At 41.0% G+C, this 11,906-nt stretch overlaps 1 protein-coding gene across 4 annotated transcripts in view; it reads right to left on the bottom strand.

Annotated features, from left to right (window-relative positions):
• TIGAR (TP53 induced glycolysis regulatory phosphatase) overlaps positions 1-11,906 on the bottom strand; it is a 40,836-nt gene that overhangs the window by 12,936 nt on the left and 15,994 nt on the right. For 3 of the 4 annotated variants that reach the window (XM_044996962.1, XM_044996975.1, XR_006574875.1), the window contains exons 5-7: positions 9,882-9,992; positions 3,919-4,130; positions 826-967 (exon numbers count right to left, since the gene is read on the bottom strand). In XM_044996962.1, the coding sequence (XP_044852897.1) occupies positions 838-967; positions 3,919-4,130; positions 9,882-9,992 (453 nt within the window). In that variant the 3' untranslated portion in view covers positions 826-837. Of the gene's footprint in view, positions 1-825; positions 968-3,918; positions 4,131-6,110; positions 7,746-9,881; positions 9,993-11,906 lie in introns of those variants that run through there. The other variant, XM_044996953.1, reaches the window with a different exon arrangement.

Raw genomic sequence — 11,906 nt, 5'->3', positions numbered from 1 at the left:
TCCAAAGCATGGTGGCACTAAAGCATCTCAAAAAGATTTTTTTTTATAAACCTGGGCAAGACAACATATTTTTCCCTACTCTTGTTCTCAGAAACTGCTGAAGAACTGTTTCTGCTGAAAAAAAAAATCAGCCTGAGGCAGACACCCAGCATGGGAAATTTCTACGTGAACAGGTAAAGTTTGGCAAAGTTATAATCAACTGAAAACAAGGTCTTATAATAGGAAGTTTCAGGCAACCTTATTAATAGGCATTACTACCAGCTGAAGCTGTATCCAGTGGTTGCTTTCTTTTCCTTGGACCTGATTCAGCAAATACATATAAACATGCTCAACTTTCTGCACATGAGTAATCCCAATGAAGACAAAGGGACTAGTCACATAAGTAAAGCTATCTGCATGTGTGGCTGTTTGCAGGATAAGGGCCCTAGTATGAAAGATAGTCACCTGGGAAGCTATGGCCTGTCCCTTCATAGACAATAAAATGCTCATATTCCTTTACTCCTGCAGCCATACTTGGACTACAGTTGAATTAGATGTCATCTGCAACCCTGCCTGCCTTCCCTCCCACACTTAGCATATCTCCTCCCTCACTCTCCCACTCCTTTCTACAATCTGGGTTGGATTTGTCCAACTTTTTAACTCATGGAGATCTGGACTGTAGCGACTGAAAACATTGCAGGGCCAAGATTTGCTAATCTCCACTACTTCCTACTCGTCCCATCATATGCCAGTCCTGCTGTCACTTCTCCATGCAATACTGATCACCTGTCTCCTTATACAATGCAAAAATTCACTGTGCATCCCAGGAACATATCTTGTAAGCACCTGCAGTATTTGTCAGCCAGCTCTGATCATCTTCTTGTCCATGGAGCTACTGCCACTGTAGTCTGAAGTGGAGGGAGGAAGAAGAGGGCAGCTGAGAGTAAGGATAGAGGGCACCAACCAGCACTCAGCTGTAGCTGCGTCTCTAGTGGAGGAAAGCAGAAGTGTAGCAACTTGTAGAGTGAGTGGACACAACTTTGCAGCAATACCTGATCAGCTAAAACAATATAGCTCCTGTTTGAGTAAACAAATTTGTAAGCATAAACTTGACATTTAATATACCATTTATATGTACATGGACTAGCCAGATAAAAATCAGTCCAGAAAATGTATGTATAGCTGCCTCCCATCAGATGAGCACTGTTTTTGCTAAACTAGAGCTTGATCCTGTAACCCTTACTCCCATAAGCAATTCTTATTCTCACTGGCATGAGATTAGTCAGAGACCACCTGTGTAAGAATTCTCTTGGGAATAAGTAGTAGGATCAGACACTTAGTTGGTACATTTTGATAAATAAATTCATTTGTGACAATAGCCACATAGACTAAGTAGAAATACTCAAGAACCCTTGGCATTCTTGAGTCTCGTGAAATTTTATTTGGTATCTCAACTAATATTCTTAATAGCGTTTCAGCTGTACTATTGGGAAAGCTTAGGTTTGGACAGAAAAGAGGCAATGGCAGTTGAGATCTTACTACAGGATATTGTGCCAACACCAAGGAACATAAGGCAATTAGATCACCTAACGGGTGTTGAGTATGAGATTTAATACCATAATTCCCCCCCCCCCTTCATTTTCTCACAATCCAATACTGAGTATAGCCTACTCTCCCAATCCACTAACAGACAAAAACAGTAGGAAAAATTCTCCAACTGTAAACATTCAGCCAGACACTGTAGGTATTTAGATAGCAGTTCCATAGATATTTAAGGGAGGATAAAGTATATTGACAAAGAAGAAAAGTCAGATGCTTATGGAAAGGGATTTACCAAATAAAGCAGTAAGATATTTGGCAAAGAGCTAGTTCTTTAATCTGTTCTTAGATTATTTCAGAAAATTGCTGTGAAGCAAATGACCCCATAAACCATCCAATTTCTGCAACTGCATCTGGTAGCTACTGGCCAGATTGTGGGGAATGAGGATCCTTTTATATTTGGGAGGAATGTACAAGAGTCCACAGTGTTTGGAAATATGTTTAACAAAGGTTACAATGACTTCTGTAGAATACAGCTGGTTTCTACTTGGGGCTTCTATTTGATAAAACCTTACCTGTAAGAATTGGCAAACTGATAACTCAATTACTTGTGGCATTGAAACATATTAACACAACATGCTGGAAGAAAAAAAATAGACCTATTGTCAGCTGGTGGCTGACAAAATATAGGACATGGAAAGCTCAACCTATTTAAAGCACCAACAAGAAGGAAATTCTCTTGATATATGGCAACCAGTAAAGATGACCACCACTTAAAACAAGAGTAAACTCTCCCTGGTGCTAAACATTTCTGCTTTCCCTAGCAACTAACACCAATCTAGTGTTCAGAAACTCTTTGAAACAGTATATTATAGTCACCTGTTTTGGACTTCATACAGAACTTCCCTCTCTCTCTTCTACACTAGTTTTCCCCTCAAAAAAAAATTCACGAATTTTTGTATGAAATATTGTATATAGACAGCATGTCAATCTACATTTTAATACAACAGTCACCATGTTACTGACTGGTTTTGTAGTTATCAATAAATGGTTAATACATTAATCCAGCCTCCAGGGGAATACAGTGTAAATTAGCTTGTGAAGAATTGGCTCATACATGGTGCAAAAGGAAGATGTAGATTAAAAAGAGTTAAGACAAATTTAAGTGCTTAATTGATATCCCTAGGAAGATGGGGAGGTTATCATTGCTGATGAACAGGTATCAGGTTCTGGGTAGAGCAGGGTGAACTGAGGCAAGTACTCATGGAGGTCCAAACCACTACACTAGAGTCTCTCTCTCTCTGGCCCAATGACTATTCAGCTGTTTTTATAAAAAGAGGAACAGCTTCAGCAGGAGATACAAACTAGGGGCTCTCACATCTTAGGTGAGTGCACTAACCACTGCACTAAAGATTGTAAAGATGGCAGTGGCACCCATCAGCACCTCCTCTTGCTCCCCAGCAGCTGTATGTTGCGAATGTAGCCCTTTACTTACTTTGATTTTGTTAAAAATATGACTTCTCCAAACAATTTTTTTTCTTTCACTAGAAAAATCCCTCCAAAATTCACTTTTGATTCAAGCTTTTTTTCCCCCTAGAACTGCTAGCACAATGAAAAAAAGTTACTATTCTTCCGTAACTGTTGTTGTTTGAGATATGTTGTTCATATCCATGCCACGACCCACCCTCCTACCCCTCTGTCAGAGTTAACCAGCAAGAAGGAACTGAGATAGGGTAACCATATGTCCCGTTTGGGACAGTCCCCTGTCTTTACCCTCCCGACATTTTTGGCAAAAATGGGCATGTGTCCCATTTGCTCTTGCCAACTTGATCAGTGGTAGCTCTCCACTGCCTTCCCCATACTTGTCCTTCTGCATCGGTGAGCACCCTCTGTCAGTGTGAAGCTTCTTGTACTTCTTCCTTGGCACTGGAGCTAGTGAATGACACTGGGAAGAGCGCGGCGCTGAAGGAGCGCTTTGCATTGAGGCTGAAGTGCTCAGTACAGAATCGGAGCGGCGTGGCTCTGAAGTTGGTCAGAGAGCAGCTTACAGTAGGATAGTCTTATTTCTCTATCCTTTTTTGTGCAGGGTCTAAAGTCCTCACAAATCTGGCACTTGTCCCTCACATGAATTTCTCCCAAGCACTTCAAGCAGCTGGAGTGCGGGATGCCCAGGGATAGGTTTGCCACAGGAGGCACAAGGATTGAAGCCCAACACATGCCTGGCCCCTGGGGCAAAGAGTCCTTTAACGATAGGGACTGTTTACACTTACACTAAAACTATACTTAAATTAAACTATGAATCAGAGTCCAAAAACCACTGAGAAGAAGCCTGGCCGAAGAGGGGTAGTTCCACCAACTGTCACGGGTGGTAAGAAGGAACTGAGGGCTTGTCTACATTACCCGCAGGATCGACGGGCAGTGTTCAATCCAGTGGGTGTTGATTTAGATCGATTTCCCTTCTCCTCCAGTGTAGACCAGGCCTGAAAGGGTGCATTGCCAGCAGCACGCCTTATGCTAGTGCATGAGTGTGTGGCACCAGAGGGCACTAGAGCTGGCCTGATGGATACCACTGAGGGAAAAATCTCTGGCAACAGTGCACATGGCACACACACCTAATGTGGAATCAATGAGAACAAGTACTCAGAACAAGAAGAATCAGTTATACACCCAGCTCCAGGTGTCAATATGGGCACTTATAAAAGGATCCCACAGTGGCCACCTGTGAAAAGCTTTGGTTTAAGTGACTTGCCCAGTATTACACAAATTCTGTGGCAGAGACAGAATCCAATACTCCAGTGTAGCATTCAAATGCCCATCCTTCCTCATCCTTATGCTACCTGCCTCTTTTATGTTATACCCTCCACATAAGGCAGAAGTCCTACAGAAAACAGCTTCATTCACTATACAATCCTAATTGGGGGGGAAGGATAGCTCAGTGGTTGGAGCATTGGCCTGCTAAACCCAGGGTGGTGAGTTCAATCCTTAAGGGGGCCGTTTAGGGAACTGGGGTAAAAAAATCTGTCTGGGGATTGGTCCTGCTTTGAGCAAGGGGTTGGACTAGATGACCTCCTGAGGTCCCTTCCAACCCTGATATTCTATTATTCTAATTCATTCCCTAAGCACCATTCATCCCATGCAATGAATGAGACAAGCACCTGTGGAAAGATAGTCTTTGATTGCATATGCATTATGCTAGCATGAAATCGAGGGGGGTAACTGATAGCACAGACAAGTTTGAAACTGGCATTACCTATTTTTGAGTAACTGTCTTTGTATTAATGTGCTTTTAAATTACATTTTAAAAAAAATCCATCTTAAGTTTTTAATAAAGTAAACAATTTTTTTCCATCATGTGGAATCATACTGACACCCCAGCTGGGTAATCTGCAAGGTTCTAGCCCAAAGCACAGATTTCTACCAGCTGAGTAATGTAGCCATTATATCCTCTATGCAGATCAACACTAGCCTGGGAAGAAATTTTTGTCAATAGGTTTCACAGCTATTTGCTAGACAGCAAAGGAATGTTCACACTCAAGAATCCTGGGTTCAGTTCCAGGTTCTGGAAGAGATTGCACTCTTGTGGTTACAGACCTTTCTGCTCATGTCCCATTCCACCCTTATCCCCTTTAGTCTGAGTCTTCCACTCCACTTGGTTCTATCCCAACCTCCTTCTTCCAGTCAGGCTACTTCTTTCTCAATGCAACCTGGGTACCACAAGGAGCACCACTGAAAGCACAGAAGAGACCATCTCCATGCTCATTACCACAGCAGCCCTTAACAGCCAGTAGAAGCTAAAGCAGAGAGCCCCGCTCATCCCTGGCATCCCTGGGATGGAGAATACTCAGTCACTCTGTGGGGATGACACATGGCTGTGTGGTCTGCCCAGTGGAGCTCTGTGGGGATGAAACACATGCAGTGCACACAGAATCTTTGGAGAATTTAGCTGCCAGCCTCTAACAAAATTACTTAGCATGTGCAAATCGCTATTTCTCCTCCCCCCCCCCGCTGCAAAGTTATAACTTACTCAAATTTGGGAGGATTTTCATAGGGACAGCAAGAGACACCCCTGACACCAGGGTAACCTCCTCCACCCATAAAGGTTCAAGTCTCTGCTTCAAAGCAAGGGTGCATGAGAACTTCAATGATGCAGTTGTAAGAATTAGAAAAGATACAGGCAAAACAATGTATTTTCCTTTAATTTCATTTGTTGAAATGGCTGCATCTAGTTTAGATGAAACTTCGAAAAAGATTAGACCGAGCCAGACCCCCACCTTTGAAAGTTTCAGCCCAAAAAGTTAAAGTTGTAAGCGGCTTCAATTTTAAGTATTGCAACATTAAATAAAATTCTATGGTAATGCCTAGGTGTTAATTGGTAAAGAACTTTGACATATACAGGCCCCTTTAAAAGACAACTGACTAACATGTTAGAAAGTAGCTCCATTTTGAAGTTATACAGTCAATCCGAGAGAACACCCTCTAATAGTTCCAATACAAGAAGATACAGGATTTGTACTTAGTCTTGTAGAATAAGAATCAAAAATAAACCTTGGGGATGACACATAGCATGCTGAAAATCCAAGAAATTCTACACATAGGGCTTTAATGATTTTATTTACAATCTTTTAAGATATGCAAATTGCAAGAATAGTTTTACTACGACATATATAGAGGTCATTACATGTGCGCTCATACATGCAAATACTAAAGACACCCCAAAAGGTGGAAGAAAATACAGTATTATCAGTAACCATAAGCACTCACTGAGTGCTTACAGAAGCCTAGACCCTGCAAATGTAACCACTCATGAGAGTCCCATTTAAATCACTGGGACTCTAGCTGGACACAATGTTCCATGTGCAAGAATTCCTTATCAGGACAGAGGTCATCATTTTGGCAATGCGCAAGTTAGCGCTCCACACCCTATTAACAGTTTTAAACAATCAACACTCTGCATTTGTACAAGGATTTACAGCAGAGGATCTCAAAAATGTTAAATAACCTGAATCCTCACAACACACCTGTGAGGTAAGTTTCATCGTCCCCATTTTTGCAGATGGGAAAACTGAGGCATGGCGAGATTAAGAGACTTGCCCAGGGTCTCACAGCTAGTCAGTGACAGAGCCAGGTCTTCCCCAAACACCTACTGTTCCATGCTCTCCCCACTAGACAATACTCCCTCTACTAAGGTTATACTATTACATTAAAATAGGAAGACATTTACATTTATAAAAAACAACTTAAATATATAAAGTTACAGCACAGTAGGTTGGAGAAAAAATTAACTTCCTTAGTTACAGTATTTCTAAACTTTTTGCCATGTAATACTTTTTGAAAAACAGCTGATATCCATAACATTTTTGGTAGAATGGTAAAAAGATATTAAATTAAAAAAAAAAAAAAAAAAAAACACTACAGCAACAAGTATCCAGGAGACCTGAACAGTAATATCTTTAAGTTCCTGTTCATAAAGAATATATTTTAGTATATTTTTTTACAATACTGAATTACTATCCAGCACTAAGGTCATCTATATTGTGTATATTATTGTAAAACAGATTATTACACTTGTTCAGAATCTTACAGTATAGTGCCAAATAACTGAATTCAAGTCAACCCAACTAACTATTAAGATCAATTTTCCAAATAGAACATGAACTTAGTCAAGACTTATTTGCTAATTAAAGGTATTTTTAAAAATAATTATTTCTCATGCTTAAATAACTTAAGACTAAAAATGCTATATAATACATTTAATATTGCTAACATTTTAATTATTTGAGCTACACATTTTCAGTATTCACATCTGCTAAATGATCGTCTCGATTAAGACAAATACAACTGATTTCAGGTTTAATCACATCTCCATTTCCAAGGTTTATAATGAAGTGACTCACTCCAGTATTAGGACTCTCAGAAGATAACTGAGACTTTTTTAAAACTGATGGTAAAGTGCATTTTAGATCCAAAACAAAATAACCAAACCAGTTTCTCATGTATGCCCCATGACTCACCACCAATATATTGGGATTTAACATTTTTGTATCTTTGTCAGTATCAGAATTAAGTTCAAGTCCACAGCAGTGGTTTCTCAAAGGGAAAACTGGTTTTCCTTCTAATGTTTCCAAGCCATTGCCTGCCATACCCAGAACAGCTTGTTCTTTCTGACACTCTTCTTCAATAGAAAGTTGGCACAGAAATTCAAAGAAATTCTTTGCACGTGCCCTTACCTAAAGTGTTAGGAAAAAAGAATACATTTGTGATGACTGCAATAACTCTGTCCAGTGAATTTACTGTTTGCTTTTTATTGGCTTTATAATTTCATATGTGTTAAATAAATAATAAAATAAATTAATGGAGATATCCTATCTCCTAGAACTGGAAGGGATCTTGAAAGGTCATCAAGTCCAGCCCCCTGCCTTCACTAGCAAGACCAATTACTGATTTTGCCCCAGATCCCTAAGTGGCCCCCTCAAGGATTGAACTCACAACCCTGGGTTTAGCAGGCCAATGCTCAAATCACTGAGCTCTCTCTCCCCCCTGTAGAACAATTGACAGTAAATAACATAACCCACAAAGACTGACTAGAAAATGTAAGTAGCTGTATCAGAGAAAGGTAAACGAGCTTCCACATGGCAATTACAGTAACAGGTCAAAGTAATAAACATGGAGACAATTATTAGTTCTCAGCCCTCTAAATCCAAGGAGGCTGACAGTGAAGGTAATTTCTCATTTTCATTAGGATAATAAACTGATTTATCATAAAGCTATCCATGGGCTAATTTTAGATTTAGGGGGAAAAAATCCCAAATCAGTTGCCACTGCCATCAGGTCTAGTTGTTTCAGGATGATGTAACCCCCCAAATAGGATAGAAAACAGGATTAAAAAAAATAAAAAACCACAAACCCAACCACAGTGCGTACACACTAAAGGTACCAAACCCAAAGTCAACTTTGAGCTCAACAGGTTTCCGTGCTTATCACTTGGGACACAAAGCTTTTTAAATTCACATATAGCCAACTGACAGCTATCAGCATTATGATTCCAAATAAACATATCAAGAGTAAAGGAGAACAGAAGGGCAGTATTTAAATCCATTCTATTAAAAGGGAACACTGCAGAATGGAATTGACAAAAGACACCTCTGGTTGAGCTAAGCCTGCAATAGAATAATTTACTCCTGAAGGCATTCTGCGCCAAAAGAATTAAAATTTGTGCACAATCTTTTAAAATCCTGCAAATTTCATTTATCAAATAAATGTGGAGGCTCCAGCATGGCATTGGGGAGCACAGGCCACTGGCTGCACAGAGGTGGGAGATCACTGTGTAACTCCCCACTGCCCTCCCTGGGACACAGACTCAGCAGTGAGGCTGCATCCAACCCTGATATAGCACAAGCACCAGGCCTGCCCCAGAAACACCCCAGGGCCCTGCCCCTCCATACCAGGTATGGGAGGAAGGCTCAGCAAGGCAGGATCCAAATATAGAGGGGCTTAATGTGGGGTGATTCAGGTAAGGGTTGAGAGGGTTCTGTATGGGGCAATCTGGGTGTGGGTGGCTCAGTGGGGGATCTGGGTGTGTGGGGGATCTGGATGCACAGGGGCTTGTTGGGGAGGGGTTCTGGGTGCAATGGTAATGGGACTCTGCAGGGGGTGAAAGTGGTTGGGGCTCAGCAGGGGGACCCGGGGGGAGGGATCCAGATGCTAGGGGAGTGGGGCTCAGTGGGGTGGGGATCTGGGTGCCTGTGGCTTGTTGGGGGGGGTCTCAGTGAAGGCAGTGAGGCTCAGCAGGAGGGTCTGGGCATCAAGGGATCTGGGCGCATGGGAGTAGGGCAGATGGGGGAGCAGCTCCCCGTTCAGGGATCCCTCCCCCTGCAGCTGAGGAGCGATGGGTGCAGGAAGTTTGTGGAGCTTCCTGCAGCCAGGGAAGAAATCTGAAGGTGGGTCTGACTCGGCCCTGGATGCGATGCAGGGGAAGAGGAAGTCCCATCCTCCCCAGCCCAGCCCAGCCCAGCAGCTGAGCTCGGCGCAGGGTAGGAACCACCAGTAGGGTCTTCCCCAGTCCCACCTCCTGCCCCACAGTGATTTACCTTTCTGCTGGCTGCCCTGGGCACCCAAAACATATTGCTGGGGAGGGTTGCATGACTACTCTTGTGGCTTCCCTGTCAGAAAGCCATTTTTCTGCAGGGAAGCAAAGAAATCAGCAGGGGACATAAATTCTGCACATGCGCAGTGGCACAGAATTCCCCCAGGAGTAAGAATTGCATTCTTTCATTAACAATACAGAGGTGTCTTCACTAGTATAAAGGAAATGTGAAAGGTAACATAGAAAATGGGGCCTGAACAAACAAGTGGTAATACCATACCTCATCTAGTGTTTCTCCTCCAGATGGTGTAAACAAAGGACATTGCTCTCCAGCAGCCTTTGCCATTGCCTTTAGGTCACTCAATGGCCTTCCTTCAGCAATCCCATATTTCTAGAAAAGACCATTTATAGAAAAGGATTTACTTAATATCAAGAAAAATTCAGTCATACAAATTCAAACTCGAACTTCATTTAAAGATTCGGTTTCTGTTTTCCTTTTAACATAGGCAACAGGATGAACAGCACTCTCATTCCACACCAAATGTCTGAAGCGGTCTGTATTTGTGCTATTTCATTTACTGTTAGTTTCTCCAAATAAGTCATTTTAAAGTAATCTTGCATTTCCAATTTAATGAAAGAGTGAATGTTTCAAACATTAGCAGCTATCTGATATTTATCTTGGGCTGTTCTTGATCTATGTGCCAGAATTTTTCTACCATTCTTGGTACAAAAAAATCCCAGTAAAGGTTACAATGACCTATGTAATGTTATAATGACCTATATAATGACCTGTTTGTAATGTAAACCTTCAAAGTCCAAACAGAAAGCATTGGGATTCTGCTGTAGCTAAGTGATACTCAACATACAGGGATATTTTCAAAAGTACAAATGGGAAATGGTCACCCAACTATCCGCTGTGCCTCTGAAATCTCTCCCATAATTCACAGAATAAAAATCAAATTGGAAAACTGGTTATTGGGATTTTTCTAAATATGAGCACTTTAGCTGTTAAAAATACTCTTGGAACATCAAAAAAGGCTATATTTCACAGATATGGACAGGTTAGTTTCGGTGAGGTGTTTTTTTAAGATGGGAAAAATAAGTACTGTAATATATATATATATTTTTAGTTCTCTGACCCTAAGAATAACCATGTGTTAATTATAATGATTTGGCTGGAGGTTATAAGTCTCAAATGCTAAATTCACAGCAGGAAATGCCGATAGAATCCCAAGCACATACCCCCTGGTTTCACAGTGAAACAGACCAAACATCACATTGTAAAAGTAATCTTTATAATTTTTAGTGGATGTTACATACAGACATTCAGTTTATAATACACATTGTATTATACGCCTTATATTTATAGAGCATCTTTCATCCTGAAGGTCTTTACAAACAATACAGGAACCAATTCATCCACCCCTAAGGTGGAATGCAACACCACCACATCCCCACACTATATCACAGTAAGTGAGAACAGATAATGTATTCAAATGAAAGACAGGTTAGTTCTCTGTTACTAGGCACTATGATGGTGAAATTGCTGTAGTACTGCTTACTATTTTGAGAAAACAGGCAGGGGACGCTACAAATTTTGAAAGAATGCACAAGGGTATAATCCTTCCCTCAGTTATACAAATCCCTGCACTCTACGTACATAATCACTACAGTGATTTCAATATCACTGCAGTGAACAAGCAAGTCTCCATTACTTACTATAACAGCTCTTCTCTAATTAATTCCCGTACTCAGAATTGACGTTGTTTGCTAGCAACTAAAGGTACCTCAATATCTTACTCCCTTCAGCTGAAGCAGAAAGGCTCAAAATTGTCCATGAAAGAATTCACAAAAGCAAAGCAATCAGGGCTCTGAAACTTCTGAACAGAAAGACATTTTACAAAGTCCTTAAAAAAAATCCTTTAAATTTTCCTCCTTCCTCTGATCCCTTCCCTCCAGTAGGGTTTATCACCAGAACAACTGGTATGTGTACTGTGTATTTGAAGAATGCAGCCTCCGGAATACGACTACATTGCAGCCATTTAGGGAACAAAAGCCTTCCTGATTCTTCAAGGAAGAAGAAAGGGAGGAGGAAGTGAGGAAATGCTACAGCTTTTTCCTTCTTTTAATATGGTTACGTTTGGCCGTTTCCTATCTTATTTTTTTTTTTGGTAGTGTCTCCTTTCATTTAAAATTAAGCTCAAAATACCAGTACTATGACAACTTGAGTACACTTCCTGTTAACACTAACAGCCATAACCTAGATTAAAACATGCCCCAGACTCAGTTTATTCAGTTCAAGTTA

Source organism: Mauremys mutica, chromosome 1, assembly GCF_020497125.1.
Source record: "Mauremys mutica isolate MM-2020 ecotype Southern chromosome 1, ASM2049712v1, whole genome shotgun sequence".
In the NCBI taxonomy this organism is placed as follows: domain Eukaryota; kingdom Metazoa; phylum Chordata; order Testudines; family Geoemydidae; genus Mauremys; species Mauremys mutica.
This window is presented reverse-complemented; position numbering and strand designations above follow the sequence as displayed.